Raw genomic sequence first — 22,700 nt, 5'->3', positions numbered from 1 at the left:
AGATTAATAATCTTAAAAGATGATTTCAAATTAATATTAAAAGAATCACACATAGTAGTAGGATATGGGCATGCTCATGCATAGATTTGAATTCTATACGATTAACATGAAAACTACAATTACCAAATCCATCCATCAAATTCAAATTGGATAGCTGGTTTTGAAATTATATAAAAACTTCAAAATCAAACTCATGCTTTAAGTTTTTTTTTTTAAGTTGTTCAAAATCCACATCCAATTAAAAAGATGTTTTTGATGTGATAATATTACAAGATATAGGTGTCATACTAAATGTAAAGTAGAAGTCAGAGTGATAATGAAAAAATGAGGCACATGAGGTAGTTGTAATGATATGTTAAGAAATAGTGTCGAAGTTTCATTTGAGAAAGTAGAGTGAAAGACAAGAGGAATTAATTATGACTACTCCTAGTTAATAGAAAGGGTGAGGAAGATGATACTTTTTTTGCTATATAAAAATTTAACTGCAATGTAAATAACCATAAAATTTTGTATGTTATAAAAAATAAGATAATTTAAATATTAAGTAGGTAATTCTTCCTGTATTTGTTCTTTCAAAATTTTGTGTACTTTCTATTCACTAGAGCTCTTTAAGTAAAAGCATTTTCTCAAACGGATAAGCGTCTCGTTGCCCTCCCTCATCTCCTCTTCTCCTCTTCTCCTCTTCTGAGTGTCTCAAATGGCGATTTCATGTAATCTCCTTCGATTACCCTTCACAATGCATCCTAGCTTCTCTTCTTCACACTCTGCTCGCCCTTTCAACTACCCCATCCCATCTCGACGCTACTTTACCACTTACTCCGCCGGACCGCATACCTCGGGACCCCTACGACCGGCAACCGGCCGTCCGATCGATCCCTTAGCTGCGGTGGTGAACCCTGCTCTGAGACACGCGAACGTTTTGTTCTTTACCTCGTGCTACAACGTCCAGATATTAGTTGAGGAGAACGAGCCTGAGGAGGTGCTGCTCCGGCGATTTCGGCGGGAAGTCAGCAAAGCTGGCATCATCCCGGAATGCAAGCGGCGAAGGTTCTTTGAGAATCTTCAGGAGGAGAAGAAAAGGAAGGCGCGGGAAGCTGGGCGCCGAAATCGGCGAAGGTGAGTCACCGAAATCTCTCTAATTTCATCCTATGTTTCCTGCTTACTCATAGAATAAGATGTGTAGATTATAGTTTTGGTTGGAAATTATTGAATGATTGGACGTTGTTATTCAGTTATTGTAGATGAACTATTGAGGTTTGTTTAATTGCTTCTAGGATGTAATTCTATGGGGATTTTTGATAGAGGGTTTTAAGTAGGATTAATGCTAAATCCTGCCAAACATGCATAGTTGAGCAAATATTATTTAATTGACTTTGGTTATACTAATATTGATAAAATGATTGCACCATTTCGAAGATATCAATATCACTTGAGTGATTCTCGTGGAACTTTATCTAGAAGATTTATAGTTGAGCAAGAGTTATTTAATCACGGACATGCATAGTTGCGCAATGTAATTGAGATAACTTTTGAGATTTGTAAAGAATTTTAATTGTTATCTCACATGCGATAGTTTTTTCTTAGTGCTCAAACAGATATTGTGCTTGTATGTGCAATTTTACTAAACTTTATAAATCGATATCATAAGCACAATCTCTATTTCAATATATCGCAAACAGAAATACAACATGATACTCAGTACTGTGTATTGTGAGATTGAAATGTCTTCCTCATAACATCTCACAAAAATAGCAGAAAGAATTCAAGGGGAAGCGATAAGATATGCCATCGCCATGGATTAGTGGAATGCTCAGGTAAGAAATTTGATTACAGTAAAAATTTAATTCAAACATGAAATTTAATTAATTTTATGATTTTTTTATTTTAGTTGTCGAGTCAAAGACATCACTCATAAAGACTGAATTGTTCTACACTTGAAGATTTCATATCACCGTCAATATACAAGCATATTGAGTGTTTTGTTATCTACTAATTTTTACTATGTACTCTTTATTGATTTTATAATTTCTATCATATGAACTTAATTTCAATTTATTCTGTTATATAAACTTATGTTGAATTTAAAATTTTATTAATAATAAAATTCAGATATATCATTTAATTTTTTTTCAACTCTTGTTATGCATTATGAATATATTCATATTTAGGGGTTGTTGGCAATAAGCAAGATTTAACTCATATAAGATTAATAAATCCTATAAATTATGATTTATTAAATCCTGTAAATTCGAATTTTCTAAATTCTGTAAATTTGGATTTACTAAATCCTAAGGTATTAAATCTTGAAAAATTATTTGGCTACACATTCATGATTTATGGTGATTAAAAATTTAAATATGAATATATTCTTAATGCATATGCAAAAATTTAAAAACTTTTAAATGATTTTTCTGAATTACATCACTAACCAAATTATAAATTTAATATAAGTTTATAAAATAGAATTAATCTAATTTAAGTTCACACAGCAGAAATTGTAAAACCAATAAAGCGTATATAGTAGAAATTTTAAGAATGGACATAGTGTATAACAAAATACTCAACCTACTTGTATATTGATTTTGATATGATATTTTTAAGTGCAGAGCAGTTCAATCTTGATGAGCGGTGTCTTTCACTCGACATCATAAATAAAAAAATCATAAAATTAATAAAATTTCATGTTTAAATTGAAGTTTTTTAGTGTAATTAAAATTCATATTTGAGCCTTTCAGAAATCTATGACAATGACATTCCTTATCGCTTCCCCTTGAATTCTTTCCCCTATTTTTATGTGTAGTATAGAATCTTCATCAGAGATTTCAACCTCACCGTAGTGAGTATCAAATTGTATTTTTGATTGCAATATATTGAAAATAGAGATTGTTTTTATGATAACAATCTATGAAGTTGTGCAAAATTGCACATACGAGTACTATGTCAGCTTGAACACTAAGAGGAAGTTATCACATGTGAGACATTGCTAGAAATCATTTTTTCTAAATCCCAAAAGTTCTTCCAACTACATGCATAACTGTGTTTGTTAGTGATTTAATAACTCTTGCTCAATTATATAACTTCTAAATATAGTTTCACAATAATCACTCAAGTGATATCAATATTTTCGAAATGGTACAATGATTTTATCAATATTATCATTACCAGAGTCAGCTAAATAATAGTTGTGTGAGGTACTCTAAATTTTCCTTGCTTCACTTCCCATCTAACCACACGCATGTCTGCAACACCCTCTCACCCTGAGGCAATATATACAAACTGTCGGTTGAATGGCATTACAATCATTACATTTTAAGATGTAAACATCTTCTGATTACGATATTGATTTTGTAAATTACTATTGACTACTGCAGGAACATGGGTATCATCAATTTTACTAATTGTTTTTTTGAATTAAGGATAAAATTATATATTTGCATGTATAAAAGGATGACACTCTGTATCTGGTAGCAATAAATTAATAAACTTACTTAGCAATGACACAATAGTATGCAGTACCTGATTTAAGTACCTGTTCACACATTTTAATGAATGCTGGAAGAACTCACATATTACATGTAGCTATGCATATTTTCTATATTATTTAATAGGCCACGACTGACTAATAGGTTCCTCAGACACATAAAAGCCTCAGTTGGTAACCTGAAACATTGCTAAGCTCGTCTCAAATGACTAGCCAACACATCCTCCACATATTGATGACCCGTGTATGCTCTATCAAACATAGATCTTCTTAGCTGCAGTTCCTCCTCAAAGGAGCTACTGTCTTTTAAAACGTGGGGATTTAATTCAGCAATTACCTCATTTATTTATAATTGCAACTCAACCACATCACAAAATACATCAAGATGATCCCCACATTAATAATTCATCATAGCTGTATGAGATTAAACAAAATAAATGAAGTTCTTAAATAGTGGGTGATGTCATGAAATATATCAACTTATGAAACACAACAACTAACAAATATTGATAAAACATAATAACTAACAAAAAATAAGGCGGCCCACTATGATTTATTTGACAGCATTTGGTAGTGCCAACGGGCAATATTTCCTTCCAACCTCTTATAGATAGACTAGAAAATACAACTTCCAGGGTCTTTGCCAATACAAGCATGGTGAAAGCCACTCAACACAGTACTGGAGTAAGTCCATTGCTTATGATCATTGGTTTAGACAACTTGTCATGTTGGGGATCCAAGAAATGTGTGTGACAGCTCACAATATACTCAATCCAATTTTTACGAAGTTCGCCGTCCCATGTCATAAAGATGGCCTTGTACTCCATATTTTCTTTGAGTGCATTCTAGACTATAAAGATTGCTTGAATAGTCCTGTTTTTGATGTTGCCTAATTTAACCAAACATTCTGACATGGTGTAAGATCACTTTGTTCAACTTTTTTTTTAAATATTACCATATTCTTATTTAACTCAACTAATAGCTTGTTCAATGTATCTTTGCTTTCTTTCTACTTTGTGCACCTTATGATATGTACGGGTTCTTTACTAGACCTTTTCGAGCCTATCATGAGACTTGAATCTAGTTGGTTCTTTGGTTCCAAGTCTAACTTGACAACTAGTAGAGTGTTTGATAGGAAACACTTGTAGTTCTCAAGTATTTTCTATCAATCTTTGGAAAACAGCGAAAATCTTCACAAAAGTCCGCCCAAAAACCACAAAAACAGTAGATAACTTGTATGATTTGATGAAAGGAACATGGAAAATAGCAAGATACACTTGATCCTCAATTCGAGAGGAGGATCGATCTCTCCCAAATCTCTAGACGCCGCTAGAGCCCAAAGAAAACATAAATAGAAGAGATCTCAAATTTCAGCCAAATTCAAGATGCCCAAACACTAGGAAATCAAACTATTTAATGCATACAAATCAAAAGGAATTCCCTAAATAGTCCCTACATTCAAATTTCCTTCTCTAAACCCTAAAAAAAACTTCCTAAAAAGCTCCCGCACGGTGTGCCGCTCGCTCAGCATCCCAGCGGGCGGAGATTTCTCCTCCCAGTTCGCGCTGGGCCGGTCCCGCACGGACCGGCTGGACCGGTCTAACAATACTCCTCTTCCGAAGATCCACCTTGTCCGCATGGTGGAAAGACGACACCCTCCATTCCTTCTTCATCACAAACAGTAAGAACTTGAAGAGTTCGGTCCTTACACCTGTGCCCTGGTGTATACCTCTTGTCACATCTGAAACAAAGCCCTTTGCCCTCTTCTCCTGTAATTCTGTATTAGTGAGCTTTTTGAAGTTATCCCCACTCCCTCCTCCTACTGACTTCTCCTTGGTGGTCTCATTAATGTTGACTGATGCAGGCCCCTTGGGTGCTAAAAGAGTGGTCGTAGTCTTATAAGAGCCTCCTGTGCTGCTGCTCCTGGCTCCCTTCTTCAGATTATTCTGATTTTCTACCAGCTGTACCATCTTCATTGCCTCCTCTAAGTCACTAGGCATCATAACTTTCACTGCCGCTCGGATCTCTGCCTTCAACCCCTTCATGAAGTTTCCCTACAATACGATATCTGATAATCGCTCCACCCTACTACCCAGGTGCTCAAACTGCTCACGGTAGTCTGCTACTGATCCCTCCTGCACCAGAGCAAAGAACTGCTCATAGAAATTTCCTCCCCGGTCGGTTTGGAAATGTTCTATTATGCAGTTTTTGAATTCCCTCCAGTTCCTGTTGACCTTTGTATGAAATCCAGAAGAAAAAAAAAACAAAGATGAAAAATCCCGCAGACAAACCTCTAACCCGTCGGATCCTCAAAACCATGCTGAAATCCCGCCGATTCGACGCCGTTCGCGTCGCTTCCCCGCAAATCCCGCAACGATGGCCTCGATCACTGGTTTTTGACGCCTTTAAAAGCCAACCGAGAGGAACCCCTTCGCAGCTCTTCTCTCGTTCGTGAATCCCATGAGAAAGCCACGATCCCATCTTCCGATCTCCGAAGCCATTCGGCCCAGTCCCGCCGACGATCTCCCGACATCTCTCTTACCTCTCGATCCCAAGCAGCCGCTGAGTTCCCACCTCATCTCCCTCTCAATTCCCGAACTAAGTCCAGCAAGCCTCCGCCGATTTCCCTCCATCCCGATCCTCCCGATCTCACCAAGTCGAGAAAGAGAGAGAGAGAGAGGGGAGAGAGCACTGACCTCTTGAAGCCCTAATCCCGACCGAACACCTCCCCGCCGTCCGACTCCATACCCGACGCTTCCTTTCCTGTTGGGATCAAAAGTTACAGCATCTTGATCGAAAGCAACAAGAAGAGCTTGTTGTGAAGGTAATTTGCTACCTTTCACGGGCTTCTTGCGGCCAAATCCCATCCCAAACAGCCCTTTTGGGCATTTTTTTATATATTATTATTATTATTTCCGACTCCATACCCGACGCTTCCTTTCCTGTTGGGATCAAAAGTTACAGCATCTTGATCGAAAGCAACAAGAAGAGCTTGTTGTGAAGGTAATTTGCTACCTTTCACGGGCTTCTTGCGGCCAAATCCCATCCCAAACAGCCCTTTTGGGCATTTTTTTATATATTATTATTATTATTTATTTATTTTTAATTATAACTAATTAGTTTAAATTACAAATTAGTGATAATTAGTTATTAATTATAATTAAAATTTGATTAATCATAATTAGCTAGCTAAGGCTAATTATGTTTAATTAGTATTAATTATAATTACTAATTAATTAATTGTAGATTAACTTTTAATTAATTATTTATAATGAATAATTAATATTTAAATATAATATTAATCATATTTAATTAAATTTTTATTATGTTTAATTATTTTAATATAATTAATTATTAATTAAATATTATATTAATTAATAATTAATTAAATTCTAATTCAAATTTATTCTAATTAATTATGATTATTAATAAATTAATTATAATAAAATATGTATATGATATATAAATGCTCCCCCCTACTCTACTACCTCGATGTTCATTGTCCGGACCGATAGACCACCTAAGCCACGCCTTTGGTGAGCGTGGTAGAAGGGAACCTGGTGCGACACCTACGACGAGGTAGGCAAGTGTACCCATCGATCCACGTGTCAACCACGACAACTCGTGGAGGTATGAATCTTTCTAAACCCAAGACTCTATTTCAAATGTTCCGCGGCGAATCGAAAAACCGCCCCAAGCACGCCTTTGGTGCGCGTGGGTGGATGGGACCCGGTGCGGCAACCTACGGCGGGGCGGGGTCGCTCATAAGTACCTCCGAGCGGGGGAAATGTCAAAAATTGCTTTTCAAATAAAAAATGCTTTTTTAAAACCCAAGCACACCTTTGGTGCGCGTGATGGGAAAGAAAAATAATACAACGCCGCGGTGTCTCCAGCAAACACCAACCGTGCACGCGCTTTGGTGACATGGATGGTAGGCGGCCTCTTGGTTTTTTCTCCTTAACGGGGGAGGACGCTGGGAGGCTGCCAATATTTTGTCTGAAATAACAGACAAGGACTTGGAGGCAAATGGGACTTGTGGACTTGATTCAATCTACTTAACTGAACTCAAACCTAAATGAATCATAACTTAAGCATAATGAACATGAACTTGGTTTGAACCAAGTGAAGACTTAGACTTTCCATATGAACGAACAGGAGGATTTGTGTAAGACTTGAGTTGGACTCAAGCTGAATCTGAACTCATCTGAAACTTGCAAATGAATCTACATAAGAAGACTTGAACTCAAAAGCAAGAACTTGTGAACATTGAATTTGAGTTGAGCAATCAAGTAGAACTTGAAAATTGAACTTGAGATGGATATATTAATGAATAAACACTAAGGAACCAAACTTGAGACATGTGCAAGAGAACTTGAATTCAGGTTTTTGAACTAAAGTGCAGTTGAAGGGAACTTGAACTCGATATAATGTGGACAAATTGGACTAGTTCAAAATGAACAGATACATGTTTCGGACATTGAACATGAATACAAACAAAGAACTTGCATATTTAATTTGTTTGCAAGTGATAAGAAGATGGTGGAAAGTACAAAACAATCATGCTTGAGGAAGGGAAAGGGATGATTAGTAATGAACATCCGACATATTCATGAAGAAAATATAAGAGACTACACAATGAATGCAATCGATCCATAAGCAAAATTGATTGGAGAGTACAATAAATATGGTTGCAATCAAAACATGAGATTTTCATTGAGATATCAATATGTCATCACATTAATTGGATGAACATGATATTAAACAAGTTTTGCTACACAACATTTGAACCATCTTCCGATGACAGTGGAAGATGTATGATGTTCAACAAGGCTCATCCATCATTAACAAATCACAATGGTTGTAAAGAATACGATGACCACTTGCGGACAATAATAATTAGCATACGATGAGTATAGTATTTTTCCAACACTTAATAATCAGCTAACCCAACAAAACAAAAGGTTGACGAAAAACAAGAAAAAAACAAATTTGATTCACACCGAAGAATGAAGGAGTTTTAGATGAATATACCACACATAAGTTTTAAAGTGACACATAATCCTTTCCACAATCGATATCAGTCAGTATGTAAGTAAATATTCGGTCTCTAACAAAATTGGGAGGACTGGTGTGCAGCAAACAAACATATGTAACGATAGTGATAATACAATAGTAGCTAATAATGTTGCAACATGGATGCAGTCAATAATCAATCAATGGTTGAAAGATACATTGATCCACTGTGAGCAAAGATGAAAGATATGTAGTGAATGTCGACTCCTATGAGTCATCGTAGAAGATCATGTCGTACACCCGATGTGAATGTTACAAACAAATGACAAAAGATTCAAAAAATAACAAATATGCAATAACCTACGAGTAAGGCAGGAGATTTGTTAGTGCACTATGATCCACCGCATAAAGCAACGAGTAGTGCACGACAGTCTACCTGTACGAAGCATGTGAATAACTCTTATCAGAAGCTGCTACGCACGCCACCGGATCTGCACCTCTTACAAGCAGACATAAGGTGTCAACAAAGTCTGAAATAAAATACCCTGCACTTGCACTAAAGGTATACACATATGTACACTAAAGGGGAAAGTACAATCTCAACCCGTATGAGCCCCAACGAGCGTGTTATTGGTACACACATGACGCTCTTTAGGAGATTGCTGCAGCGGAGTTACTTAAATTTGAATCCCGGATCCTCCTAAGAAGATAAAATGGAGTTGCAGGGTTCAATTACGAAAATGCCCAAAACACCCTGCAGATAGAGCTCCGAGCGCAGCGTATTGGTACACCACATGACGTCTAGGGATGCTGCGCGGGAGTCAATAAGTGAATTCAGGGTTCGAACACGCCGATCCTTTATATCACAGAAATCGAATATGAGTCGACTAAGGTTCGAACCACTGACAAACTATATACAGAGTTGTGGGTCTCGACGTTCATATTTTCTTAATACAATCAATATTAGGCCTTCAAAGGTCGGTTAACAGATATGATTCGACTAATATGGGCATAAAATATATCGAGATTCGATTCCTCTATCGATTAATCGAAGTGATCGACAAGATTCAATCAAATAAAAGGAAATGACCCCGAGAACACCCGAATGATGGCGTGTTAACTGCAGATCTCAACCCAGAGGGGTTTCCAATATTTCAAATGTCTCATAAATATCCATAGTTTATTTCATTTCAAGCCCCCAAATACCATATATACTATCAAATCCTCCCTTTTTTGAATTACCCTGAACCTTGCAAAATCCATCCATCCTCCGAACAGTTTGTTTGTTGGGTGACAAATGAATTTACTTCAGCTCACAAAGAGCCAAATGCCTAGTCGAAAATATTACTAGGATCCATTCTCAAACAATCTCTTGCCAGTAAGGACGTGGTACGTGTCCTCTAACCGGCAGTTTCGCCGCCAAATGGCACTGCAGGTAAACGGTTATGACCCGGGGCCCTCTGAACCGAGTGGTTTTGCCGCCAAATGGCACTATAGATAGCGGTTATGGCCAGAGCCAATATGCTCCTTAATGGCGTTAAATCCTTGAGATATGAATCAATAGGATATGATCGATAGGGCACAAAGCCCTCTGTCAGCTAAGGTGGATTTAAATTTGTCCCCTTAGACAAACATTCAACCCAAGTCTACAAGGTCCCCTTGGACGAAGCAACCCATGGCTGCTGACAAGGATCCTTCTGTCAGGTTGGGTCGACTACCTCCTCTGACTAAGTAGACCAGGGACCACGATGGTCCGAGACGACGGAACCATGGGATCTTGATCGGGCCCATCATCCATTCCCCCACCATCCGCTTTAAGTGCTAGGTGGTGAAATTTCCTATTTTTAAATATCAAACTTTTCAAACCTTTTCAAATACTCAAATCCAAACACAATTTCCAAATCAATACCCATTGCTGCTACTATATGCCAGATAACACGTATTATATACGTATCTGATCGACGACTAGCCTTAATCGAAAGTTCTCTCTCGTGATCGAGAGGGGTAATTAACTATAGGGGCTTGCGCCTATAGGAAACCAGAACTCAGATCATAAAGTCCTCACAAAATGAGGGCGAAATCTCTGGGTAGTGTCTTATCTACAAACCCATCTGCCTTCCAAAATTTACCCCGGAACTTATGCGTTAAAACTCTCCTCGTTGAATAAAAAGAAAAAGCGCAGCGGGCGGGAGCCTGGGGCCGAATTTTCGGAGCCCACAGTTCCTGATAGGCCTCCTCTGATCTCTCCACTGATACCACGACATGGCTTTTCCTTCCAAGCACAATCCTTCTGTGGTCAGCTTCTCCTCCACCGCCAGTCCATTGATGGCGAAGTATCGCTCTACCTTGTAAATCCACCCATACGCATCTTCTCATTCGAATATGGGCATCTTCAACTTCCTCACCATTTAGTCGCCCCCATTGCCCCGGATTCTTCCATAGTTTCCCCTCTCCCAAGTGCTTGGTGCTCCCCATGTTTCCCGGTCTTCCCTTGCTCTACCATAGCCCAAACCCCCTTTGAAATCCCCCTTCTATCTTCAAAATCAGCACCTCGACAACCATATTATCCCTCATGGCTTTTTTCATATCCTCCTCTTTCTTCCCTCTGGACAGGCTCCAGATGGGGTCTTCTTCCTTCTCCTTCCACGATCTCCACCTCCTCTTCCTCCCTATGAATTTCAGAATTTGTACTTTTTCCTTCCATTCTTTTCGCCACAGAAGCTGATGTTTGGTTCTGGATTTCTAACATCTTTTTCATCATGTCTCGTTGATCGGCAACTTGCCCTTCCATGGTGGAAATCCTATCCTCCACCGTTGTTTTAATTTGATTCATCTTCTCTTCAAGTCTTTCCTCCAGAGCATCCATCTTTTTGGCCGCCATCACAATCTTGAGTTTGTAAAATCACAAATTCTGGATTTGGAACTTCAAAAACATCAATTCCCCTTCCTTCCAGGCAATTAATCACCGCTGAAAATTGCCGAAATCAGTCTCCACCGGTCCCACGACTTGTTTTGATACCAATTTGATAGGAAACACTTGTAGTTTTCAAGTATTTCCTATCAATCTTTGGAAAACGGCGAAAATCTTCACAAAAGTCCGCACAAAAACCACAATAACTTGTATGATTTGATGAAAGGAACACGGAAAATAGCTTGATACACTTGATCCTCAATTCGAGAGGAGGATCGATCCCTCCCAAATCTCTAGACGCCGCTAGAGCCCAAAGAAGACCTAAATCTAAGAGATCTCAAATTTCAGCCAAATTCAAGATACCCAAACCCTAGGAAATCAAACTATTTAATGCATATAAATCAAAAGGAAATCCCTAAACAGTCCCTACATTCAAATTTCCCTCTCAAACCCCTCAAAAAAGCTTCCTAAAAAGCTCCCGCATGGTGTGCGGCTCGCACAGCATCCCAGCGGGCAGAGATTTCTCCGCCCAGTTCACGCTTGGCCGGTCACGCACGGACCGGCTGGACCGGTCCACTTGACCAGTCTAACAGTGTTATTAATGTGCCACTCATCCTCATATATAACGCTATGGGACATCATGAAATCATCTGCAGTGTTTGGACTTCTCCCTCTTAAGTTTTTTGCAGGTTGTGCTATCTTAGTTGAGTGTGCTCCAGTCCGAAGTGCAATATTTTCATTGTAGATCTTCTCAAATATTTCATATTAATGGAAAGGATGTTTGTGAAAACGGCCTAACTTCAGATTCTCCTATCATTCAAAATATTTAATTAATTATTCATCTAATTATTATTGCATATAGATGTTTAATCAGAGGAAGAGGTTCCTGATTGATCTCCTCTCACAGCTTATTAGTTGGGACTGGTATATGAAATTCTTCATTCCATCCTCAATTGTTTTGATTTGTTAGTTAATATAGTATTCAAAACTCTGCTTTCATACTTTTGAACATTATCATGACATTTTGGCGTATTTGATACATAGACATTTATTTATTACTTCTACGAGGTTCGTCCATTGTTCCTTGTTCAAAATGCAATTACAAAAGTTCTCATATACGAACTGTTCATGTAGGAGCTCCCTTATATTATGTTATGCTCTTCCAGCCATTTTGATCATAGTGTCAAGTTTTTTGGTTGGCCGGTGTGGATGGACATATCATCATTTGTACTTGGGTTAGCGCTTGAACTGCCTTGGACAATAGCCTTCACTTTTAAAAATTTCTGTATTTCTCTTACACAAGAGCTAAGGTATGATTAGTACATGTTGTCTATAGCACAACAGGCCCTAGCAATGAATTCAAAAATAAACAGGAGTTATACTAGATTTCTTTTTATATTTCTCACAGCCAAGTTCAAACCAGATAGTACATCAATACATGGTGTTTGACAACTTGTGGTCTTTCAAGGACACTAAAAGTTCATGATCAAATTCATTATAACTAAATTATTTATCCGATGTAGGTCGCTTCAATCTGAAATTTTTTTTTAGTTTCCCATATTCGGATGACATGTTAGTGGTTGATGTAGATCCTAGTTTATGCATATTCGACGTGAACTAAATTGTAAAATTAGGTTACTAGGAAAAATTGGTTCAAGCAATTTTATCTTCTTTAAATGACTAATAACATATTATTATTATTATTATACAAATATATAAAATGTCCTAAGTATTATGTATTGATTTGCTTATAATGTCATTCTGCAAATGCTATTTTGTGTTTCAAAATATTAATTTAATATAAATGGCTTTCCAATATTCATAAAATTATTTTGAAGACTAACAAATTGTTCATCTTCTAATCACTCTTCTAATTATTAATATATAATAAAATTATTATTTTTAGAATTCAATAATCCACTTTAATAAAAATGATTATCTCTTCTATTAATAAATTATTTTAATGCAACTAAATAACTCACTTCTAAATAATTATTTTATATTGAATAAACATCAATTGAATATCAAATAAAATAAATGGTGTTGTATTCAATATCAATTAAATTAGACCTTTCTTCATTTTATAAGTATCCATTGGATTCTATGCAACTGCAATTTGAAAAAGGTAAAATAAAACTCACAAATAAGTGAAAATTCATGCATGCCACAAATATTTACAATGTTTATATTGAATATTTAATTTTGACGAATAAAAACAGGTTGCTACAGCAAGCTAAGAAGCAATGAATAATTTTAAGAAAAATATAATTCATTAGGAACAACATTTGGAAACTTTATGTTATATAAATTTTATGTTTCAAATTAAAGTATATCTAGATGATAGCCGTCAAACACTAGACGCATCCTATTCGTCGATGTTATATAAACTTAAATAAAGGGGACGATCACACATCTAAGCCAGAGAGTCTGTGGGAATAAGAGGCTGCTATTCGACAACCTCTCCCTAGTAGCCGTTTATTAAACAAAACTCACTAGTACTAACTTTAATAGATCAAACTAGGATGTTTCTCCAGTGAAGAGAAATTTGAAAAAAGGGTTTGCAACAATATGATCTTCACTGGTGTCGATAGATGATTAATAGGAAGCGGATGTCAGGAATGGAGAAAGATGGCGGGAGCTTGCAATGTTTTGTGAGAAGGTGCAAACCCAATCATTGTAAATAAAGGGATTTCAAGAACTCCTTGACAAGGATGCTCCGAGAGAATTATTCGCAAATCCGTAAATCCCGTTAAATTCACCGAAGTATGGGATATAAAAAATCTGAAATTAATGGCAAAACAATGATAAATCATAATTTATGATGAGTATGGATTTGTAGTGCCCATTTTTTCCATTTGGCATGATTTAGCATAAATTCTTCTTAAAACCATGCTATTACATAGGCCCTTAAATCCTTAATCATCATGAATCTTGAAATATGTATCTAAATAGCTTCTCTAGATTTAATATATGTGATGTCACATAGTTATTCGGATTTAACACCCTCTGGATTTAGTAGATTTGGATTTACAGGATTTACTAAATTCTACTTGTTGCCCAACAACCCTATGAGTTTAGTTGTCAAATATTAGATATCATGGATTTGAATGGTTGGCATTGACCTCTCTCATACTTCATTTTTATCTTGGATATTCTATCATAGTGTTCATAACAATATCCAAAAGCTTAAATTAATTGAAAATTGACTTATTAAAACTTGAATGTCTTTATTTTTGCGAATCACTGGCTAGATCTTAAATTCAATGCTAATTTAAAGTCAAGTTCATGCCTAATCTATCATGATTGAAATTATTTAAGCTTATGATGTCGAGATTAGAGTTTTGTACAATTTCAACTTGAAGAGGTATTTTGGTAGGTTAGTAAACAAACTTAAAATATATAGGATTTATTAATCTTATATGAGTTAAATCTTGCTTATTGCCAACAACCCCTAAATATGAATATATTCATAATGCATAACAAGAGTTGAAAAAAATTTAAATGATATATCTGAATTTTATTATTAATAAAATTTTAAATTCAACATAAGTTTATATAACAGAATAAATCGAAATTAAGTTCATATGATAGAAATTATAAAATCAATAAAGAGTACATAATAAAAATTAGTAGATAACAAAACACTCAATATGCTTGTATATTGACGGTGATATGAAATTTTCAAGTGTAGAACAATTCAGTCTTTATGAGCGATGTCTTTGACTCGACGACTAAAATAAAAAAAATCATAAAATTAATTAAATTTCATGTTTGAATTAAATTTTTACTGTAATCAAATTTCTTACCTGAGCATTCCACTAATCCATGGCGATGGCATATCTTATCGCTTCCCCTTGAATTCTTTCCCCTATTTTTGTGAGATGTTATGAGGAAGACATTTCAATCTCACAATACACAGTACTGAGTATCATGTTGCATTTCTGTTTGCGATATATTGAAATAGAGATTGTGCTTATGATATCGATCTATAAAGTTTAGTAAAATTGCACATACAAGCACAATATCTGTTTGAAGACTAAGAAAAAACTATCGCATGTGAGATAACACTTAAAATTCTTTACAAATCTCAAAAGTGATCTCAATTACATTGCGCAACTATGCATGTCCGTGATTAAATAACTTTTGCTCAACTATAAATCTTCTAGATAAAGTTCCACAAGAATCACTCAAGTGATATTGATATCTTCAAAATGGTGCAATCATTTTATCAATATTAGTATAACAAAAGTCAATTAAATAATAGTTGCTCAACTATGCATGTTTGGCAGGATTTAGCATTAATCCTACTTAAAACCCTCTATCAAAAATCCCCATAGAATTACATCGTAGAAGCAATTAAACAAACCTCAATAGTTCATCTACAATAACTGAATAACAACGTCCAATCATTCAATATATAAGAGAACAAACAAAATTATAGTTAGAGAAGCACATCAATGGAACAATCCTAGAAAGGAAAATATTTTTTTTTTCTTTTTAATTTACTTTATGGATCGACTCACATTAGAAGCATTTTGGCTATTTGTGTTTCTCAACTGTTCTCTATTCTCAGAGTTTATCAGAGTTCTTTGGAGACCAAAATCCTTATTGTATTGTTATTGGAGTACTTATATAGATCATTGGAGGTGTATGAGCATGAATGGTTTTCCCTATAACCATTTGGTTAATCCACCTTCATGTTAAGTGTAGATTACAAAAGATAGAGAGGCATGCCTACTTTCTTGCCCATTGGCTATTGTTGGTCGTTAAGGAGGAATGTCCATGTTGTTGGAGCAGAGAAGCAAGAAGAGTGTACTAAATATTCCTTAGCCACTTTCATAATGGTAAAGGGGATAGGAATGTTCATTGCGCTTGCCATTGCATTAGCTCCAGAGAGAAGTGACTTTGTAGCTTTTAGGAGGTTAGTAGAGACTCATCAAGCTGAGTTCCATTAAGAACTGCCAGTGAGCTAACTAGAGGTTTTCAGGTGCAGACAAGGCATTAAAAAATAGTTGATTTCCACTTGCTAATTGAGGTAGGTCATTATTCTCCTACATATAGTTGTCGGCCGTGAACCTACATTATTCCTAGGTCTTTAGCAGCTTGGCAGTCTCAACATTGAATGCTAAGGGTTGTCAGGTCCCACTTGGAAGGACCAATTGGTTTACTCAAAACCAACTTGATCGCATTTAATGTTGTTATGAAGTCTTGGAAAGCAGGCCAAATGTGCTACTGCATTTATTTAAAGATTTGTGGTAACACATAAGTGGCTTAATAATTAAAATTTTTAGGGTGTCTTTGAGGAAAGCTGATCGATTGATATCCCATGCTAAAAAAAAAAAACAATACATCAGATGGTGGTGGGGTGGTAATGTTAGTGCAGGTGATAATATGAGGATCTTCTAATTTGAGCAAGATTCAATCGGATTAAACATATGTTACCCATATAGCCATCATGATGGAGGATAAAGACAATCTAGTATATGATGAATGTAATTAGATGATTACACTAATAATTCTTAAAGTTAGTACCAACGAATAATGATAAACACTACTATTACCGAGCACAACACAATAATAAAACTTAGTGGAGACGAAGTGATTTAAGTTATTGTTATGTTAACCGTTCTAGATGTTTAATTTAAAGAAAAAAAAGAGATAAAAGCTATAAGTAATCTAACCTGTGATGGATTTAAAGTAATTAGTGATGAATCAGGGATAAGTTAAAGTCGACCTCTGTGAATAGCCTGTTGTTATGAAGATTACATTCCTAAGAAGTCCTTCTCTAAAGGAAGTGAACTTATATACTCAATTAGTCCTTCACTTAGGAGTAGAAGTATATAATAAGAGAAATAACTCAAGAAAAAATTTTCACTCTAAAATCAAATGCTTCTTTGACAAGAGACCCCCTATTTATAGAAATGAGAGGGATAGAATAAAATACATAAACTTACCTACAATTTTAAACCTACCACAATTTTTTTCATACTCACCACTATTATCATGCCTATTACCATCACCATTCCCAATAACATAAACAACCTTCAGGGGTTATGACATAAGAAAATGTCTAATATAATATCATAACACAAAAGCCCAATAACATAGACTTACAATATAATATCATGATAAGAAGGCCTAAAATATAATGGTCTAAAATTTAGACACACATGCTAGACTTTAGAACAATGACGATGATGATGGTGATGATGATGCCTTGCATCAGATCCCCCTACTAGGCAATGCAGCCTAAAGCCATTTTAAAATGGCAATTTGAAGTTGATGATCACCCTCATGCAAGTGCCCGTGCTTTTGTTAAAGTGTGATAGAGAATTTGATTTAGTTCTATATTAGACGAGTGAAATTTATGTTGGTATAGAAGTTCCAAGCGCCTCATTGAGGGAATTTTTATATGAAAAAAGGCCGAAGGGCACAAATCATGAAGCTTGACTTAGATGTAAAATTTCATTAGTTGAAAAATAGTATAAAGAGGTTGTTCACCACTTAAAGGGGCATCGATATAATTTGGCTCTTAGACAATTATTATTATTGGTCGATGAGAAGGAGATTGGAGATTTGGCCAATCTAAAGAAAATAGGTTATTTACTTCATAAATTTGATAATGTTAATATTACAGACTTAATGCTAGATTGATACCCTATTAATAGCATCAGATCCAAACTCAATTTGATGACGTTAGCACTAGGCTTCCAGGAATTATAGAGAACTATGTTTCAAATTTCTTGATGTGATATGTAGATAAATATGTATAAAATATTTCATGTGCATATTTTAGGTCTCCCTTATTAATATGAGACACAAAGACATTGAATTTTCCTAAAGAAAAAAATTGGTCAAGAATGCTACTCGTATTTATTATTTCCAGCTTTTTGTTTCTTATATGGTTTCTACATGTATTATGTGGTCTTCTTTAGGTAATCCTATTGATGGAAAAATCTTTCGACTGTTGAAATTTTGTTTTCTGTTCTGTAGTATGTCTGAGTGGTTGCAATTTTTGATTGGCCTACTCTGGTTATTTTTTATGCACGTACATTTGAAATATTATAGCAAAGTTGGTATTAGTGGCATTTTTGTACAACAAAATTACTCAAGTTGTCTTCGCTTCACAAATGTAATACAAAGCTTGAACCAAATGCATGGAAAAAAATGGCTCATGATATTCTAATCAAATTTTTATTCATGATTGATCTAATAACTGTTGAATTTATTATGTATTGAGAGTTCAATACAAAATTTTGATTTTTTATTTATTGTACTTATCTCAAAATAAATCTGATGATTTTGATACCTATCTTGAGCAACATTTGGCACGATATACCAGTCAAAAAATTTTACCCTTTTACATTGATTCAACTGATGAAGCATTTTGTAGTTTATTTGTGCAAAATATACTACTTTTTACCTGCGATGTTTTCCTAGACTTTATAATGCCTAGATTCCCTCATTTGGTTGGATGAAGTTTTAAATTTCAAATCTACAAACATCTTCAAAATTCTTCAAAAGTAAAATTTATATTTTTCACATTCAGAATGGGTGAAAATAAAATCAAATTTTAAAACATATTTCTGCCGCAGATGGACCACTTTAGTGTGCTGAACTATATAGTATTCTTAGATGCAATAAATCCATGCAGTTTTTACCTAAAATTCTTTAGGTTGCTTTAATATTTTCAGATGTTTAGTTTGCTATTGTTTTGTGTTGAAAAATTGCTTGCCTGGCTATAATTTTAATTTTTCGTACATCTTGATAAACTTAATTATGTTTATTTGAATTTAATGTTTTCCTTCTTTATGCCACAATATTTGTGATCTTTTTCTATGCATTTTTCTAGATTCTTGATTGAAAACTAACTCTCGGATAGTGCTAGACTCACATTACTCATAGAAAATTTCTGGTTTTGGTTAGTTGTATATGGAATCAATAAAAAATTTATATTACACTCCTAAAGTAAATTTTTTAGACCCATTCTACTCAAAACTGTAATCAGGATATCTTGAACTAATTTTTTCCATTACTAATTGTCTTTACAACTGCTTTCAAAATTTTATAATATGTACAACAATTATTCCTCTGCTTACCTCTCTACTCAATCTTTTGATTTTTTATAATTTTGCTCTTCAATATATTTTGTCCCCCAGACGGTTTTCAGCGCAAAGATTCGGCTCAGCATCACAAGAAGAAAATAGTCCAAACAAGAAGGCCAGTGATGACATGGATGATAATTGGGATCTGCCTGAAGGAGGCATCCCTAGCTGAAATCTGTAAGCATCTTAATGATTATTCATTTTATTCGAAGTTATTTTATGCGATATATGATACTAAATTCAGCTTAATGAACAAGAAGAGCGAGAGAGTCTATCCTTGCCAATTCTATCCTATTGTAGACACTAATGGAATTATTGTATGGTGCAAATTGTTATTCTGATATAATATCTACTTTCCAAGTGATGCTACAGTTCAGTTACCATTGTAATTTTTTTTTTTTAGTTCTTGAAAGAAGCTTCCTTGTAGCTGGAACTTGTCTTGTTTCTATTGAGTAGGGATATAGTAATAATAATCTAAAGAGCAGAATAGCATTATGGAATGGAAACATGAACATGTGTGATGAATTAGAAGTCTAACCCAAAATACTCTTGCGATTAAATAGCTTAGCTTATTAGCAAACTCGTTTGTCTCTTATCTCATGCACAGCATTTTGCGAACAGTAAAAATGTGTTTTTCCCCCGAATATCTTGGTATTTTAATGTCAATTTGAGAAGTAAATTATCGAAGTTAAATTGTGAAATTCTCAGTAGTAAATGTTATTTATGCAGAAGAAATAAGTACATCCTGGAAGTACTAGTTTTTTATCATTCGCATGCCGATTTTTATTTTAATGTCTTCTATTTGTGATCTCCTATCATCTATCATGGTACAAAAATGCATCAGGGTATTATATAGACTTCTGCCAGTATGATAGTTACAAGAAAAGTTATGTTTATTTTTTTATTTGAAAGAAAATATATAATTAACTCAATAACATCTAAGAAAATATTTTTTTATAATTGAATTTACAAGTAGTTGCAGTCATCCAAATTCTCATCTAAATTTAATAAAGAAAAATCACTTCTAATATTTTCTAACCAAGTCTTTTTATTGGACAACATTATGCACCATAAAACATTGTAGGTCTCACTACCATCTTATAGAATTTTCCCTTAAGCTTGAAACGGACTTTTCTATCACATAATAAGTCCGATGCATTCTTCCACTTCAACCATCGAACTTGAATTTTACTAATAACATCCCAATCTATTTCACCATCACTCTAAACAATAGACACAAGATATCTAAAACATGTGCTCTTATTAATGACTTGATTGCCCAAAGTCACAATCCTCCCACTAGATTTATTATTACTAAAATTAGATTCTATATATTTAGTTTTAAATCTACTCAAGCAAAAGCCTTTAGACTTTAAGATCGACCTCCATAATTCAAGTTTACCTTCAATACTCTCTCAAATCTTATCAACTAGAATAATATTATCAATAAAAATCATACACCAAGGTACAGCCTCTTGCAAATGTCTAGTGAGAACATTCATGACTAAAGCAAAAAGATATAAGCTTAAGATTGAGCCTGAATGTAAACCAACTAAAATAGAAAAATACTTGGCCAAACTACCTTGTGTTTGAACACAAGCAACAATTCCTGCATACATATCCTTAATGATTTGAATAGAAGCGTTATTAACTCCTTTCGTGTATAGAACTCTCCATAGCAACTTTTTTGGAACTTTATCATATGTTTTCTCTAAATCAATAAAAATCATATATATACCATCCTTATTCTCTCTATACTTCTTCATCAAACCTCTCAATAATTATGGCTTCCGTAGTAGACCTACCTGGCATGAAATTAAATTGATTTTGAGAAACATTAGTGTCACGCAGGATCCTATGGTACATAACTCTCTCCAATAGTTTTAAAGTATGGCACATTAACTTAATTACTTTATAATTCGAACAATCTTTTGCATCACCGTTATTCTTAAAAATAGGAATCAGTACACTCATTATCTACTCATCTGGCATCTTTTTAGTCTTCAAAATAATATTAAAAAAGTTTAATAAACCAATAGATTCCTTCATCTCCTAAGCAATTCTACACCTCTATTAGAATATCATCAAATCTAATAGCTTTTCCATACTTCTTTTTCTTTAAAGCCTCTTTAACTTTAACTTTACTAATACGCCAATAAAAAAGCAAAAATCTTTATTTTCATTCAGGATGCGAAGGTCACTAAAGTCAATTGTATTCTCATAATCTTCATTAAAAAGTTTAACAAAATATCTTATCCACTGTTGTTGAATATCCTTTTTTTAATAAAAGCACCTTTATTCTTCATCCTAGATACACTTTACTTAAATTAAATCTTTACTATTCCTATCTCTTTATTTAGCTAACTTATACTTATATATTTCATCCTCCTTAGCATCTAATCTATTATATAATTCATTAAAAGCTAAAATATTTGCATTGCAAATTATTTTCTTAGACTTTTTACGGGTAACTTTATATCTTTTCTAATTATCAAAATTTTTATAACTAAACAAATATTTATAATAAATCTTCTTATTTTTTTATATTTTCTTGCACATTTTGATTCCACCAACAATTATTTTTATTATTAGTAGCTTTTCCTTTAATATTTCAAGCATGACTTTTGCAACATCACTAGTTACTTTTTCTCATATAACATTACTTTCCTTATACACTGACAAAATCATAAGATTTAAAATATTACATTAAAAAATATTTATTATTGATATTCTTTAAATATTTCCATCTAATCCTAGAACAATGATTTACTTTATTTTTTTATTTTTTGCCCCTCCATCTTATAGTCTAAAACTAATAAGCGGTTTTGGGTACATAAATTTTCACTCGAAATAATTTTAAAATCTTTGCAATCTAAATGATTTATTTTTTAATAAGAAAATAATCAATTTGAGTTTTACTATAACCATTCTTATAAGTAATGATATGCTCTTCTCATTTTTTTAAATAATCTATTAACAATTACAAAATTATTAGTTAAAAGAAAATCTAATATGATATTACCACCTTAGTTGCTCCAAAGTCTTAGTCACCATGAAAGTTTTTAAAATTCACCTCTCTTCCAGCAAGATCGTTTAAATCTCCTCTAATAAGAACTCTTTCTTCAAAATGTATCATTTGTATAAATTCGTTTTAGGTCATTCTAAAATTTTAATTATGAACACATATTCA

General features: G+C 34.3%; 1 protein-coding gene across 1 annotated transcript; it reads left to right on the top strand.

The window, feature by feature from the left end:
* Positions 1 to 604: 604 nt before the first annotated feature.
* Positions 605 to 20,010, top strand: LOC110100263 (30S ribosomal protein S21, chloroplastic). Its single transcript, XM_020827696.2, has 2 exons — positions 605 to 1,116; positions 19,565 to 20,010. The coding sequence occupies exons 1-2, from the start codon at positions 698 to 700 to the stop codon at positions 19,680 to 19,682; spliced, it is 537 nt and encodes a 178-aa protein (XP_020683355.1). The 5' UTR covers positions 605 to 697; the 3' UTR covers positions 19,683 to 20,010.
* Positions 20,011 to 22,700: the final 2,690 nt, after the last annotated feature.

The sequence above is a fragment of the Dendrobium catenatum genome, unplaced genomic scaffold, assembly GCF_001605985.2.
Source record: "Dendrobium catenatum unplaced genomic scaffold, ASM160598v2 original_scaffold_238182, whole genome shotgun sequence".
Taxonomy (NCBI): Eukaryota; Viridiplantae; Streptophyta; class Magnoliopsida; order Asparagales; family Orchidaceae; genus Dendrobium; species Dendrobium catenatum.
The sequence above is the reverse complement of the archived record's forward strand: the minus strand, read 5'-3'. Positions and strand labels throughout refer to the sequence as shown.